The sequence below is a fragment of the Anguilla anguilla genome, chromosome 7 (genome assembly GCF_013347855.1).
Source record: "Anguilla anguilla isolate fAngAng1 chromosome 7, fAngAng1.pri, whole genome shotgun sequence".
Taxonomy (NCBI): domain Eukaryota; kingdom Metazoa; phylum Chordata; class Actinopteri; order Anguilliformes; family Anguillidae; genus Anguilla; species Anguilla anguilla.
The window spans coordinates 27,056,976-27,073,894 of record NC_049207.1 but is presented as its reverse complement, the minus strand read 5'-3'; the positions used below and the strand labels follow the sequence as shown (position 1 = coordinate 27,073,894).

At 45.7% G+C, this 16,919-nt stretch overlaps 1 protein-coding gene across 1 annotated transcript in view; it reads left to right on the top strand.

Moving 5' to 3' along the window:
• The window catches only part of LOC118231953 (protocadherin Fat 4), a 109,898-nt gene extending 95,475 nt beyond the window's left edge, over window positions 1-14,423 (top strand). The window contains exons 11-18 of the mRNA XM_035426376.1: window positions 1,254-1,358; window positions 1,863-2,170; window positions 5,282-5,367; window positions 6,201-6,380; window positions 7,198-7,322; window positions 7,888-8,117; window positions 8,675-8,936; window positions 11,234-14,423. Of these exons, the coding sequence (XP_035282267.1) occupies window positions 1,254-1,358; window positions 1,863-2,170; window positions 5,282-5,367; window positions 6,201-6,380; window positions 7,198-7,322; window positions 7,888-8,117; window positions 8,675-8,936; window positions 11,234-13,182 (3,245 nt within the window). The 3' untranslated portion in view covers window positions 13,183-14,423. The remainder of the gene's footprint in view (window positions 1-1,253; window positions 1,359-1,862; window positions 2,171-5,281; window positions 5,368-6,200; window positions 6,381-7,197; window positions 7,323-7,887; window positions 8,118-8,674; window positions 8,937-11,233) is intronic.
• The last annotated feature ends 2,496 nt before the right edge of the window (window positions 14,424-16,919 follow it).

Here is a 16,919-nt window from a genome sequence, read left to right as displayed (position 1 = left end):
CACAGATCTCACGTTTCACAGCCCAGCCTCCCCCCTGCAGGTCTAGAACATTTTAACACATTTATAGCTTTTTCCCTCCTGTAAATCGAGACTTTTTCCCTCCTTAGTCAGGCTTGCAAATGAAGTAATAGCTTTAGAGGGTAATAGCTTTCTATCAGATGTCCTGTATTAATCCTTGAATGTCTTTGTTAGCTTGGAAAATTGGTCAAATGAAGTAGATTGCCTCCCTATGGGTCACTGCAGGCTAATAAATCACCTTAAAAAACCCTCCTGGCTTGCTTAGCTTGTGTACAGTATGCGGTTGATCGTGGGACTAAATAATTGCAAGGCTTTCTTTAGCTGAGGCTAGCCGAAGATGGATTTGTATTAATTAGGAGGTTTTTGGATCATCTTGTTTTCTCAGCTGGATGCCATATTTATTTGAGACGTTTTTTTAAAGGGGCCCCAGTGCCGACCGCTTTTGCCTCGGCAGTGAATGATTAAGTCATTTCTGTCCTTCATCAATATGACTGTCACAAATGACCATAAGCAATTTTACATTGTATTCACAGACAAACAGCCTTCCTAAAGAAATATACCTTTTGACTTACAGTAGTTTGGTTGCCCCCACTGCAAACTCTTTATTTACAGTTTTTTTCTCTTGTTTGGGGTGGTAGGTCGGTTGTGAATGTACCTCCATTCAAGTATTTTGTTTAGCTTTACATAAATCAGCACTCAAACACTGTGAAAAGAACTTCACAATAGGGCAATTCTTACATCCTCCCCCCACTCCCACTCACCCCCACCCCTACATAAGACACGCATTGTATTATTTCTGCATTGAAGTAAAAATCTTTATTTTGATATTATTGTTTTTTCTCTCCCCATTTACATTATGTTTCCACTTCCATGTTTATATTATGTTGCACTTTACGTGTCGTTATCCAGGATTGAGAATTTAGCTAATCTCCTGTGTTATCTTAGTTTGTGTGTGGAGGGGGTGAGTATTTGCATCAGTTTCCAAAGTATGATATTTACTGCGTTATTATGGGGCTATGATTATGGAAATGGATCAGGAAAGGTATTTTGGGGAATAGGGTCCTGATAAAGCCTCCTAAATTGGAAGGTTTGGGTACATGTTGGGGTACCCTGCATGTATTGTGTGACACTGCTGAACATTTGCTCACCTCATCACCTCTCACTTCTCACTTTCATCCATTTTATATTTTGTGCCATTTTCTTTTGTCACCCCCCCCCCACCCCCACCCCCCCAGGAAAAACGTGTGAGTCTGCCATCAATTACTGTGAGTGTAACCCTTGTTTTAACGGCGGCTCCTGCCAGAGCGGGCTGGACGGGTATTACTGTCACTGTCCCTTCGGTAAGTCATGTGATTGATCTGGTGTCTGTACGCTGCAGACGACAAGGCCAAAGGCTATCCGTTCTTAGAGGAATGTCCTTGTTTCCCCTGCTGTGTTCTTTTTCTGAACGCTTTTCCACCTGGAGCTTTCCGGACTACTGGCCTAACGCTTTTCTGGCTGTCTATGCTGTGAAATGACTTTTTAAAAGAATTTGTTGCTTTATTTCTTATATCCTAGTGGTGTCTTTGCTCTGGGGATCGCATCTAAGAAGGCGAAGAAGCCTCATAAAACTGAAAAATGGGTGTAGCCATCATGTGCTCACTGATGTTAACCAATCATTATGTTTTGCCAAGAAAAGCAGGAATAGTCTGCTCATTGTAGCTTTGTTTTTCTTTGTCATAATTTATCGAGCAAATAGATGCTATTCAGTGTTAATGTTTGCTTTAAGAAGTGTCTGGTGTTTGAATTTTAGATTGTTCCTTTCCATCTGAATTCTTATCATCTCCCTACACCTCAACTTTCAGGGGTCTTTGGAAAACACTGTGAGTTGAACAGCTATGGGTTTGAGGAACTGTCCTACATGGAGTTTCCCAGCCTGGACCCCAACAACAACTACATCTACATCAAGTTTGCCACCATCAAGAGCAACGCCCTCCTCATGTATAACCATGACAACCAGACAGGAGACAAGGCAGAGTTCCTGGCCCTGGAGATCTTTGAGGGTCGAATGCGGTTCTCCTTTAACCTTGGCAGTGGGACTTACAAGCTGATGACCATGAAGAAGGTTTCTGATGGACAGTTCCACACGGTCATTGCCAGAAGAGCTGGAATGGTAAGCGAAATTTTATTTATTATAAATGATTGACGTTATTGGACTGTTCACAATTCAATGGAGTGGTGTTGTTTCCTGTTCTGAGACAAGCATGAAAGAATACGCATAGGTTTGGGGGAGATGGGGAGACATATGTATTAATTGCTAGATTTGACGTTTGACGATGCAAAACTAGGTGTGTTAGCAGTGTTACTCACACAGAGTTGAAATGAAACCTATGCCCATCCATGAACATAAAAGCAAACAGTCAATCAGACGGAGCAATGTGTCAGTCTTAGAAATACTTCTTCTTATGACCTTGATTAGCATCGTTGATTCCTTTTTCTTTATTAGTGCTCTTTTTAAGGTCAAGTTCAGTTTGCTCCGGGATAATAAATGCGTGAGTTGAGCCCCTTGTGTTTTAGGTACAGTGTGAAAACAAGACTCTTAGATGGGACAGATGCGTAGTACTCAGGGTCATCCCAAACCCAAAACCAAAGACAGAAATTTACAATTGAGATTTTCTTCCATGTCTGCACGCCATTATGCCTAATGCCTTACAAGAATGCATGATATGCTAAAAACATATACTGTCAGAAAGGCCAAAGATTACACAGATGGAACTTAAACTTTTAAACCATCACGTGCACAGCAAGTCAAGTCCACTTTCGCACAACAGACTATTTAATGGTGGAAGTCCTGTCCAAAAAAATCATACTGGCTTCCACGTTTGACAGGCATTTTAAGCCTTTGGATTATAATTACACTATTCACAGTGCTAGTTTTGTTTGTGGCTTTTATAGTCTGTAATTACGTCTGAAAACCAAACTTGTTTTGATTTATGTTAGAGGCCCTTCCCACTCGACAACCAAAAATGTCTTTTTCCTCCCCTCAAACTTACAATTTGCTCAGTCTACTGCCATATTGTGAGATTGTTTGGAGGATGATGGGGAAGGGGGGGGGGGGGGGTCACCAGTTTGTCAAATGTTTCACAAAGTAAGTCTCCAGCAGGACCCAGAGTCTGTCATTTCCCACAGTGTGTTGGGATTTGGTAGGAAACCGGTAAAATCGTTAAATGGTCAGGCTCTGAGGTGACCCAGAGCGCTTTGACACAGCGGAGAAAAGGTGTAGCTCAGAACCGGAGGTGAGAAACATGATTCCAGAGCGCCATACGGCAAATGTTACTTTCAGACTCTGAATTAACCAACTGTGCGAAAAAGCTGTCAGTTGAGGTGTTGGAGAAACAGCTCCACAGGTGGTGTGAAGCAACAGTAGTGACAATGTTTGGAGAAGCTAGCATGGGTCATTTAGGTGATCCTAAACCTGAGGTCTCTGTACCATTGCCTGCATTTGGCACACATGTTAAATCCATAACACGCTCTTGCTGTCGCTTCCCAAAAAAAAAAACAAAAAAAAAAAAGACGAAAAAGACATGCTCTGATTTTGTTTTTAATAGAAGCTGTAGGCTGCACTTCATTGCTTGCAGTAGGTTTTTATTTTTTTCGGTTTTAAAAACATAACTACTTAGCTCAGGGGACCTCCTGAAATATTACGAAGATTTTATCAAAAAGCAAAAGAGAAAATGACACATTAAGGAGAAATCTCATCATTTGCCAAAGGTTTTTTTTTTTTTTTTTTTTTTTTTGCAGTAAACTGAACGTGTCCCTGGCCTCCCTCTGTGTTACTTTTCCAACCAAGTTTCACCCGTCTTTTTCACTTTTTGCTACATTACCTTCTGTTCTTCATCCATATTTAAAAAACTGAAGTTCACGTCCACACACAAAAACAAAAAAAAGCTAATAAATGCAATTAATATAAAAAAAGCCAACGTGGGTGTCCTCTTTCGCTTTTCTTGGGAAGTGCATGATGGAACTTCATGCAGACCTGGGATGCTTTATTACGGAAAAGCCCCCCTGCTAAACTGATTAACAGTGTTTATACTGCTTCCCCCAATGTTAATCAAACGCAAACACGCTTCCGTTGTTCTGACGCTGGACAGAGCATTTGATATTAATTTAGAAGCCATTTCCAAAGGCATTACCCGCGCCCGTATGAAAGACTTGACGTGTGTGTATTCTGTGGTTCAGCATCAGGCCCTTGGTAAGTGGGGAAAAGCAAAAAACATTACTTTTTTCCCATATGGATCTGATGTGTAACACTTCTGATCCTTTCTCTAACTGAACAATAAAACGTTTATTTTATTTTCTTTCAACTCGGCAAACGTCTTAACCAAAAGCGAATCATTTTCCATTATTTCCCCCCGTCTTCTCTTTTTTCCTCTCGCTGCTGGTGCGTGCGCGCCTGTGTAAGTAATTAGAAACGGGAGCGTTTCGCCCACGTTTCGCGTCTCCTGGCTGCTCGCGGCGTTGCAGCTCCGCCCGCAGAGATGTGTTTATACAGCGATCGGTCGCACGTGGAAACACTCCCGTCTCTGTTTTTCAAGACACTCTGTGAACGCGCACGCTCCGTTTATTTATTTATTTGCATTTTTAAGCTGAGCAGCCCACGCAGAGAGGACGGGTGGCACACGGAGGAACTGCCGGCTCTTAAAAATTGTTTTGTGTATAACTTTTTTTTTTAATAATAAGACGTATGGAAACCTGCTCAAGTAGCTCCCTGTGGCCTGTTGCTCAGCAGAGCCTCCGCAGAGCTGTACCAAACGGATCCCTGAACAGTGCTCCTGTCACTTACGTGTTCACATCAGCTCAGCTGAAGCCAGCCAGAGAAAGACATGCTGTGAATCACTCACTCTGTGGGTTTGACTGAAATTCATTCGGTTGTTGGCGAGAAGAAGATTACACAGTCGGAGCACATGAAATCATAAGCCCATACGTTGCTGTCAAATGTGTGGATATACTGTATGATAAGTCGGCTACAATAGTGCAGAGTACAAATCATTACAGAAGCTCCTCATTTTGCCATTTATTACTGTGTGAGAGAACACAGCTTCAGACACCCCGTAGCACAGTCTCTCTCTCTCTCTCTCTCTCTCTCTCTCTCTCTTTCTCTCAATGCCTTTTAGCTTGATCATAGTAGTGCTCTCACGTAGGGGAGAGGACGGAGATGCAGGAGCGCACATCTGGTTAGCCTGTAAAATCTGTGGTTTAACTGTGACCTGCCTCTGTGCTGTAGGCTGCTTCCCTGACCGTGGACGTGTGTGGAGAGAGCCAGGATCCTGGCTACTGTGCCGTCAGCAACGTGGCCGTCCATGCCGACTGGTGAGACGCCATTTACAAATTACATTCATTTCATTGCCAGAACACTTTTGACCAAGGAGACATTCAAGTCCAAATAAACCCTAATGTAGTAAGAAGCTGCTCAGATTGAGCCACCTCACGAGTGAATGAAATGAAATTAAATGACTTTGTGTTGTTTGTACAGACATTAAATAATAGGAGTTTAAATCAGTAATTGAAAATGTAAAGAAGGAAAGTGCCTTACAAAACAGTATTTACTGAATTCAAATATGAGAAAAGATTAGCAATTTTCACAATATATCGGTAAATATATTGCTGCCTTTTAGTTGTTGAAATCATATACAGTGCACTCCATAATGTTTGGGACAAGGACATATGATTCTGCCCACAATTTCAAATCAAACAACTCACATGTGGTTGAAGTGTTGATTCTCAGCTTTTATTAAAGGGTATTTTTTTATACATTTTGTATTTTATCGTGTACAAATTACAGTACTTGTTATACATCTTCTGCGATTTGGGAGGCCCTGGGTCTAAACAAAGGCTAGCATTCAAGAATCCCTGAGCACAGGAGATATCACAAAAAGTTATATATGAGAGGAAGGTATTTACCAAAGTAGCTCTTTTATTAAAAACAAACAAAAAATGAAATAAGCTAGAAGACCTGGTCTACAGTGATTGTGTGGATGAAAAATGAAGGGTGTGTGTGTGTGGGCTGAGTGGGTGGCTAGCTCCAGTCAGCTTAAGTTTATTTATAAAGACCCAAGCTGGAGAGTAGGGTAATCATACCATGTTGTTGCCATCCCAACGCAATGATCTCCCTCGAACCCCTGGCGCGTCCGTTTGCCATGCAGGATCCTGGATGTGCAGCCCAATCGCCTCTCCGTGGGGGGCGTGTCGTCCATCGAGCCTATCCTCCACCGCCAAGGGCAGGTCGCCACGCACGACTTTGTGGGCTGCATCATGGAGCTCGCCATCAACGGCCGACCCCTGGAGCCCGGACAAGCCCTGGCGTCTCACGGCATCCTCGACAGGTCTGACCACCACCATACCGCTTTACATTACATCCGCATTACCTAACATCACATTACCTTATTTTAGCACACACTTTCATCCGGAACCACATACAATGCAGGAGAATGAGGGCATTCACCAGATTTATAAGAGCAATAGTGCCAAACTTGGCAAACATTCCCAGACTGGTGAGTGTATATGCAACATCAAAAAACGCACTAATGCAAGATAGCTACGCTCACCAAGAACCGAAATACAAATTCTAAATTACATCCATTATTTATCATTAGCTGAGGCTTTTGGCCAGAGTGACTTACACTGTTTAACCTTTCTTTTTAGGTATATAAATCCATTTATATTTACTTAAGCAATTCAGATCAAGTTCCTTTGCTCAAGGGTACAATGGCTTTGCCTCAACTGGGAATTGAACCTGAAGTTTCTGAGTTACTGACTTAGTTCTCTAATCATTGTACTTCACTTCTCATAACAGCTATCATGCAGTATGTTTAGTGTACTAGTCTGTGCAGAATATTTTCAGTAAATTTACCAGCAAACTTCAATGCAAGAAAACATAAAAGTGAAAGTACTCAGTTAAGTGGTTAAGGAGCTGCACACTTTGAGGAATGCATGGGGAGAAGATCTCTTGTTTTTGTTCTTGTTTGAGGGCATTGGGTCGAACAAAAAGAGTCAGTCTCCCCATTCATCCCCAGAAGGGCTTCATGAATGGGTGGCGACGCGGATCTTTTAGCATGTTAATGCAGTTTGTGAAAGGCATGGCCCTCCCTCACCACTTTAGCTCGCCCTGTGATTGGCTGACTGTTCTTCCTGTTCTGATAGGTGTCCCAGGTTGGAGGGGGCCTGTACTGCCAGTCCCTGCAGACACGGGGGCACCTGTGTGGATCACTGGTCCTGGCAACAGTGCAAGTGTCTCGAGGGTTTCACTGGGAAGTACTGTGAAAAGTGTAAGCATCTCTTTCATCTATTTTTATTTTCATATTTTTGTATGTTGCTATTTTATGACAGGAATTTTGATTCTCTCTCTGGGGACCTCCAGCACAGTGGTTAAATCTGTAGGCACTGTGGCCCTTCGGGACTGGAGTTAAACCTGCAGACACTGAGGCCCTTCAGGACTGGAGTTAAACCTGCAGACACTCTGGTCCTCCAGGACTGGAGTTAAACCTGCGGACACTGCAGCGTTCCAATACTGGAGTTAAACCTGTAGACATTGCAGCCTTCCAGTACTGGAGTTAAACCTGCAGACACTACAGCCTTCCAATACTGGAATTAAACCTGCAGACACTGTGGCCCTCCAGGACTTGAGTTAAACCTGCAGACACAGCAGCTCTCCAGGACTGGAGTTAAACCTGCAGACACACTGACTCTCCAGGACTGGAGTTTGAGACACTTGCTCTTGTTGGATACTGTATAAAAAGTGAAGAGATTAAACGGACTGAGTGGCCTGTCAACCTCATCAAACACTCTTGTTTTTATGTTCTTATAACGAGTGTCTCTTTCCCCACCAACCAGATGTTACAGCCGATACCGCGCTGTCGCTGGACGGAACCGGCCGCCTGGACTACTCTATGAGCCAGTCCCAGAAGCGTGACCTCTTATTGGCTCTGAGCCTGGGGAGCTCCGCCCCCAGCCCCACCCCTCATCGCCCTGCCCAGAGCAGCCTGGAGCTGAAGTTCCGCACCCTAAGCAAGAGCGGGACTCTCCTACACATCCAGGAGACCAGCAACTACACCACTGTGAAGGTGAGTCCAGTGGCAATGAATTAGGGATTGCAATGGGATTCAAGGAAAACAAACTCTCAGAAAGCGTCTGTGAGGTCTGGCAGTAGTCACTTTAAAATACCCAGCTCTCTCTTTGTATCTGTCTGTGTTTCTCTCTTCACATCTTAGTTAATAAATATCACCCCCCGAGAAAATAAGAACCTTTTCTAATTTGTTTTCCAGAATGGTTATTTTCAGCATTTTTTGAGTCAGAGGGATTTTCAATTATTCCACTTTGGTGGCTCTTTTGTTTCTGTCATTAGGTCATTGGATACATTTTGTAGGACTGTTATTAGTCTTTTGCTTTTTTATTATTCTCTGTAACGGCAACCAACCAGGAATCACCCAGAAGTACCTAGCAGTAACATAGTAATTGCTCAGAAACCATCCAGCAGTACCCACAAATCACCTAGCAGTACCCAGCAGTCACCCGGAAAACACCCAACAGTACCCAGCAATAACCCAGAAATCACCCATCGGTACCCACAAATCCCCCAGGAGTACCCAGAAATCACTGTTATCCATTGTGTGTTTTTCAGCTGAAGAACGGGGTCCTGCACTACATCTCGGATGCGGGCGTAGGGGGGAAGGTAGAGAGGACCCTGTCTGAGTTTGGTCTTTCCGACGGCCAGTGGCACACCCTCCTGCTTCAGAAAAACGGGACAGCCACCTCTGTGCGTCTGGACGGGGCGCACGCCAAAGAGATCTTGCACCTCACCCAGGATTTTGGAGGTATCAACGTCCTGACCCTATCTCTGGGAGGAGTCCCCTCTGGTTCTGCCCTACAGAAGTCATTGTCAGGTGGGTTTAATTGGAAGCGAGTCGGGGGTGGGGTGGGGGGGGGGGGATTTTGGGTGTCATGACCTCTGGTCACTGAGAAAGTGTTTCCTTTTGAATGTGGAACATTGTAAGTTGTGAAAGCGCTTGGACTTGGCATTGTGTTGTGTCATGAACATAGAGTGAATGTTATGAAAATGTCCCGTTTCTGTGGCTACAGGTGTCCCATATATAAAGGGTACAGCCTACAGTGGGTTCGCTTTCCAGAGCATGCTATCTGATAACCTGGGTACAATCCGAGGATAGGGTCATCATTTAAAAATGTCAACTTTTTATTTAAGTCTGTTAGGTCATTTCTTTAGAAAAAAAAAGTTTTGGAAAACTTTGAAAATTATCCTAGAAGTTCATTGAAAAGTCTTTGAATGAAAGGAAAGTCATTATAAATACCACAGGAGTCCTGATAAGCCCTGATGGTTGAGTGAGCATAATGGCTTCAAACTGTTTTCATTGCTGGGATGGAAAAACTGCACGTGACTTAGCAGCCACCACTGACCTGGTGTGTCTGATCAGACTTTACAAGGAAGCTACTGCTGATTACATCATATTGTGCATACCCACACGCACACACACATTCTTCCCTAAAAAATGTGTCTACACAGCCACTAACATAGTATCTCATAATATCTCTTTCTCACACACACACACACACACACACAAGCACAAAAGCATGCACAAGCCACGAGATTCCTTTGGGGCTATTATAATCTTCAACTATTTATTTATTCTAGTTTTATTCTGCTGGTCCACTTTTGCTGCTTAAGTAATCTGCATCTCAGACATATACAGCATCTGCCGTTCTCCCTCCCTCATTCACATATCACTTCAGCCAATGCTTAGAATATAAATGTCTCCAGTCTGAACAAAAATATCTTCAAATCCAAATCCTTGCTAAATAAATAAGAATCATTATTATGTTTCCTATTATATTTTTGCGGTTCTGTGTTTTTCATAGTTATTTCAGTTGACTCTGCTAGTGTACAGTAGAAAGTGACAGATGATGCTACTCGAAAGAGACTTGCATTATAATGTCACCCTCTTGTGGTTTGGGTGCTTAAGTAGGCCTATGTGACACGACTCAGCGATGACCATATCACTAACCCATAACTGCCTTCCAATAAGAATGGAGGTCTCATTCATTCTCCTTATAAATTCACATTGTAGTGTGTGCGGGTGTGTATGTGCTTGTGCATGTGTGCATGTGTGTGCATGTGTGCTTGCATGCATGTGTATGTACGTCTGTGCTTTTTTGTTTTGTGCACCATGCGTTTGTGTACAAGTGTATGTTTGCATCATCATGCTTATTTGTAAATGTGCACTTTATCAAACTAGATCTACATTTTTATTTCTAATCAGATTAAGATTAAATGGATTCAGCTGTCCCCATGTATATGTTATGAGTGAATGCAATTACTCACATACTTGCATTTTATGAAGTAATGTTGTTAGGGGTAAGGTTTTCATTAATGAGTCTATGCTGAACTGAAGATATATTGTCTGGCAAAGTCATTCCCCTTGGAGAGCTCATATTTCTTTTATAACAAATGTAAGAGTTATGTTAAACAGTGTGGGAACATGTGAATTGTTGAGGTGTCTTCCTGCAGGAAGCATGGTGGAGATTTCAGCCAAATGCTGCGTGTTGAATTCTGTTCAAATGTCTGAACCAAATATCCGCAGTGATAATTGCTACAGCGGGTTCCTGTCATTGTTGAGGAAACCATACAACCCATTTTGCTCATTTTGCAAAGTGATCCATCTCATTCAAACTCAGAATTTATTGCCTTCCAAGCTGCCATTCTGTCTTGACAAGATTCCAGGAAAGTTTCCTGTTATCCTGGAAACTGTTCCTTTTTTACCCCGGTTTTACAGTTTTAATTTATTAGAGTTTTACGGAGGGGAAGTAAGTGTCATACACATAAGGATAAACAGTGTTAATAGCGCCTACTTCCTCTTTGTAATGTCAGCTGTATCCAAGCACCCCTCTCCGCCTCTGTCTTTGCCTTTATTCTGTGATGTAAATTGGTCTCCCTAGGTCATTGATGTCCAAATGTGTGTGTGTGTGTGTGGTGTAGTTGGGTGGTTTGGCAGCAGATGCAATTCCATCCTCTCAGTTAAGCTCACAATCAGGTCAAAGTAATGATGCAGTAATTTTGCATGGCTGTTATGAAACCCTCTTTAGAAAAATGCATGTTTTTTCTATTTATATCACAATCGAAATGTATTCTGTTGAATTAATTTATTTTATTTCCCGTTGTTCCCCTCAGGTTTTGACGGCTGCTTTGCCTACGTGAGGTACAACGGCGAGAGCCTGCCATTCACTGGGGAGCACAGCTTGGCCACCATCTCCAAAACCCACCCGTCTGTCAAGATCGGCTGCCGGGGGCCCAACGTGTGCGCCAGCGCCCCCTGCAGGGACGGGCTGATGTGCGTGAGCCAGTGGCACACCTACCAGTGCGTCCCCCCGGGGGAGTGCGCCACCTCGCCCTGCCGGAACGGGGGCAGCTGCGAGCCGGGGCAGCTGGGCGGTTTCTCCTGCTCTTGCCCGGAGTTCTACACGGGACGGACCTGCGAGACCGTGGTGGCCTGCCAGGGGGCGCAGTGCCCCCCAGGCACCGTCTGCAAGATGGCCAACAACGGGGGGTTCCTGTGCGCCCCCGGCCCGGCGGCGGAGGAGGCCACCCTGCCCATCTGGGCCGTCCCGGCCATCGTCGGGAGCTGCGCCTCTGCCCTGGCTCTGGTGGTGCTGGGGCTCATTCTGTGTAACCACTGCAGGGGGCGCCATTCCAAGGCGCCCAAAGAAGAGAAGAAGCCCAAGGAGAAGAAGGAGAAGAAGCAGAAGAAAAAGAAGAAGAAGAAGGGAAGCGAGAACGTGGCCTTCGACGACCCCGACAACATCCCGCCGTACGGCGACGACATGGCGGTGCGGAAGCAGCCGGAAGGGAACCCAAAGCCCGACATCATCGAGCGGGAGAACCCCTACCTGATCTACGACGAGACCGACCTGCCCCACGGCAACGAGACGGTGCCCAGCGCCCCCTGCGCCCCTCCCTGCCCCGGCCCGGAGCCCGACATGGAGCACTACGACATCGACAACGCCAGCAGCATCGCGCCCTCCGACGCCGACATCATCCAGCACTACAAGCAGTTCCGCAGCCACACCCCCAAGTTCTCCATCCAGCGTCACAGCCCGCTGGGCTTCGCCCGCCAGTCGCCCCTCCCGCTAGTGGCCGGCAGCTACACCTACCAGCCCGCCTATGCCCCGGGCCTGAGGGCCACGCCTCTCAGCCACTCTGCCTGCCCCACCCCTAACCCCCTGTCCCGCCACAGCCCCGCCCCCTTCACCAAACCCTCCACCTTCTACCGCAACAGCCCCGCCCGCGAGCTGAACCTGGCCCGCCGCGAGGGCAGCCCGCTGGACCTGCACGGGGAGGCGTGCCAGCCGGGCGTGTTCAGCTACGCCACCCGCCTGGGGCGCCGGAGCAAGAGCCCGCAGACCATGGCGGGGCACGGGTCCAGGCCGGGGAGTCGGCTCAAGCAGCCCATAGAGCAGATCCCCCTGGAGACGGGACCCCCCGTGGGGCTATCCATCGAGGAGGTGGAGCGCCTCAACACGCCCCGCCCGAGAAACCCCAGCATCTGCAGCGCCGACCACGGCCGCTCCTCCTCCGAGGAGGACTGCCGCCGCCCGCTCTCCCGCGTCCGGAACCCGGCGGACGGGATCCCCGCCCCGGAGTCGTCCTCGGAGAGCGACTCGCACGACTCCTTCACCTGCTCCGAGATGGAGTACGACCGGGAGAAGCCCCCGGCTCCCTACAGCTCCCGGGTGCCCAAGCTCTCGCAGGTCAACGAGTCCGACGCCGACGACGAGGAGTACGGCGGCCGCCTCAAGCAGCGGCGCTACTCCAGCCGCCGCGCCGAGGGCGGGCCCGGGCCTGGCTCCGCCCACCAGCACCATCAGCAGGCGCCGACCGCCCCCCAGACGGAGCACCACTACACCCTGCCGCACAGGCTGGGCCAGCAGGCCGGAACCTTCAACTGGGACAACCTGCTCAACTGGGGGCCTGGATTCGGCCACTACGTGGACGTCTTCAAAGACCTGGCCCTGCTGCCCGAGAACGCGGCAGCGGCGGCTAGCGCCAAGGACATCGAGATGAACAGCGGGGACGGCTCGGTCACCATACTCAACGAGGGCGAGGCCGAGCAATACGTATGACGCGCTTCTATTTATGCCGACTGAAACTTTCTTTTATAAAATCGCTGTCTAATTATGTTTTGGTCAAAAAAAAAGACAATATTATAAAAACAATGAACAATGAAGGACGTTGAAACCAGCAGTAAATATTTTGTCATTCTCGCTATTGTTGTTGTTGTTGATGTTGTTGTCGTTGTTGTTATTCAGATAGGACGATCTTAAATGCAGTAAGGTAGAAAACCGACATCGTTCCGCGCGTAGCTTTTTTCACGCGTGCAGCTTTTTCTATGAGAGCTTCCCAGTCAGTCAAGCGCAGGTGTTTTTGGTTAATGGTGTCAGTACCAATGCTTTCGCATACTTTTGTCCGTCAACATGAAATTATTAAAATACATACAAGTGGCCATATATCAGACCAATAATAGGAGCGTATTTCCTTATATTTGATCTTGGCGTTCTACTTAATTAAAACAAAAACAAAACAAATGTATTGCCTTTCCCCTTGCAACGTTTCCCTATGAAATTAGAGAGAAGCAATGTAAGAAACAAAGAAAGTGGTGGCTTTTTTATTATTCATTGTAAACAAAGCGTGTGCGTTTGATGCTCTGTACGTGGAACACTGCACAGGCTCACCAGTTGGCCCGCGCTTTCTGTTTTAGCCTGCCAATGTCACGAGGATCCACCATTACCGTTCACACCTCTTGTTCAGGTTCGAAAGGCTGGAGAAGGGTCATCGAGAGCTGAGATGAACAGTCCGCTGCCTTACAGACATTTAAGGATTTTTTTGTGTCATTTTTATGGGGTGGCGGTGGGGGGTGGGGTTCAAATATTTCGTGAATATCACAGCTGCAGTTGCCAGTGAGACTCTGGAGAAGACCTTGTGAATCATGACTAAACCCCATCATTGCACCCTTCCTACAAAGACTATCAAATCTTGTAAATCTTTTCTCATTGGAAACCCTCCAAGGAGGAGTTGTCAGTGTTTTATTTGTGTCTAAAAAAATATTGAAGAAGGAACAAAAAACTGTACGGTTTGTACTTTTGTACTGTTTATTAACTTAAAATCACTTAAGCTGTGTTTTTATGGATATTTTCATAAAGCTGAAAATAATTTTCTTACTTTCAGGGAAAGTAAGGCAAAGTACTTATTTTTTACTTTTGTTACTTATGTAACACCAGTATTTTCCACTTTTGATAAAACTGTAACATAATGAATGCTTTATACATGTAAAAGCCAATAACAGAATAAAAAAATATTTATTTAATTTCTGCACTTTTCTGTACTTACACTTGTATAATAATAATGATGATGATGATGATAATAATTATAGTAGATTATCTCAAAATTCAGGATAAGAAGAAATGTTGTAAATGTTTTATAAATGTTTTATAAACTGAAACGGTGCTGTATTGAACATCTGGCTACAAAGTGCTGTGAATGTGGCTGGTCACAGGGCGATTGTGCATCATGACACGGATTCTGAAATACATCACTCACAGCCCCTGGTTACTTCAGTAGCTACACCACAGCTCCCCCGGCATGGCCGCCATACAGGAAAAACCATCTCTCATAGATTATTGGAAAACCAGTTGCAAACCGTACAGACTTAGCATGTATCATTCAAGGTGAAGCAGAGGGTTTCGTGTCTTAAATGGACCCCAAGATTTCTTTTCTGGCGAATGAGGGCGGGTGGGGGGGTTGGGGGGTTCAGCAGCATCTGTACTTGGAAACCAACCCCCTCCCCGCCCCTATATCCAGTTACCATTGGATAGTGTGGGTGGTAAAGTACTTCTGACCCATAGGGACCTGCCGTGCTGTGTCTGGGGTTTATAGAGGGTCCCACGCTGAACTGAGGCAAACCTTTTAAAGAGCTAAATGAGGATCTGGCTGAAACGGAGACCCTCTCGCTCCGGGCCAAAGGCAACACCAGCGAGCCATGGCGACGCTTTAGGTGGCTCTGTGTCTGCTTTTTATCGTTGCCCAGCGACAGTCGGCCAGGAGACGGTAGGTGACCAGATTGAAGCGGAATGAGCAGGATGATTTTGCAGGGTCTAGCAGGACAGGGGCGAAGGGGAGTTTATTGAGTGGGATGGATGGGGGGTGGGAGGGAGCAGGATGGAGCTAATTGGGCCCAAGATTGGGCTGCTGAATGCTTGCGAGCTGGGAGGCATTGTTGAACAGAGCAGCTAAGGTTAGCAGGAGACTGCAGTTAGGAGGGGGGGGGGGGGGGGGGGTTAAGGAGGTGTTGAAGCTCTGCGTCTGTCCCAATACTCAAGAATCATATTCTTAGAGATACAATTAAGTAAAGTTTCAAAAGTCGCTTTTCCACCGCATGGTACCGGCTCAACTCGACTCGACTCTGCTCGACTTTTTTAGTTTTCGATTGGGCAAAAGTTGTGGATAATACCTGGTACCTGGTACTTCTTTTGGGATCACCTCCGTCGAGGTTCCAGGCGAGCTGAGGTGATACCAAAAGGTGACGTGAAAACATTACAGACCACTGATTGATCAGAGAGAATCGTCACTAGAAACTAGCAACCAGAGTCATCTCATCGTCTGAGCTCTGATGTAGGATTTCCCAAACTCTCCTGTTTTTTTCAGCAGTTTTTGGTCTTGCTGCCTTCAGCCTCTTGCGAAACAAAATTTGTCTCCTTGCTGTGACAAACAGCCACATACCGAGAATCGAGAACACCATCCCTTCGATATCCTCCATTGTTCCTGTGTGTGTTGCGTTGAAGATGACGTCACGGCAGTTTCATGCGGCGTCGCTATGACGACCAGCTACATTGACGGGGGTACTATCTGCAGTGGAAAACAAAGTACCTGGTACCAAAAGCGAGTAGAGACCAGTAGAATCGAGTCGAGTTGAGCCGGTACCATGTGGTGGAAAGGCGGCTATAGACAGATATAAAATCCACACCCCAGTGACAGTTTAAAATTATTCTGCTTCAAATTAGAACTTAAAGGGCCAAAGCTTCAATCTGTAACCTTGGACTGCACTGCGGACACTGCTAGTGAATCTGTTCAAACGTTCCCAGAAGGAGTTTACTCCGGTGTGGTGGGTCACCATAAATATGATTACTACCAATTCCTCACCTGTAGTAGCAAGATAATCTGCCTTTTTCCGAATGTATCTCTGCAGTTTACAGTTTAGGACAGCCAATCTGATTTGTAGACCTGTCCCATCCCATTGTACTGTAAAGCAGTGTCGCCCAGCATTTAGGAACAGGGCAGATCATCTCCTCCATCTGTTGAGAACATAGGCATATATATAAGTGTAGATGGGATGTCCCCAGCAACCTTCAGGAAAGCTTAATTATCCCCATCAACATTTAAGTGGGATGTTGTGATTAACCAGTTTCACTATTAGCCACACTAAAACATTATGGATTCCAAATCGTAAAAATTTTAGAAGCTATGGTATCTAGTTACAGTATTCAGCATTTCGTTTGACATTACTCAAACATCAAAACTCCTGGCTGGCTGACTGGCTGGCTTGTCTCTTGTTTGTGTGTACCAAAAACAGCGGCTGTGGCTGAAGTTAGTGTACAAAGAAGAGACTGAATATGGCAGACCATTTTGAATTTCTAAAAAACAACCAGGGGGTTGTCGAAGAAGGTGGCCGGCCTATCCAAATTAGCAAAAAAATGCAGAGAAACAGTGGCTGCCAAAATGCAATAAAACATTTAATTATAAAATGCTTTAGTGTTTTTCCTCTATAGTGTTGCTTAATTAATTACCCCATTCTAAAACCGCGACC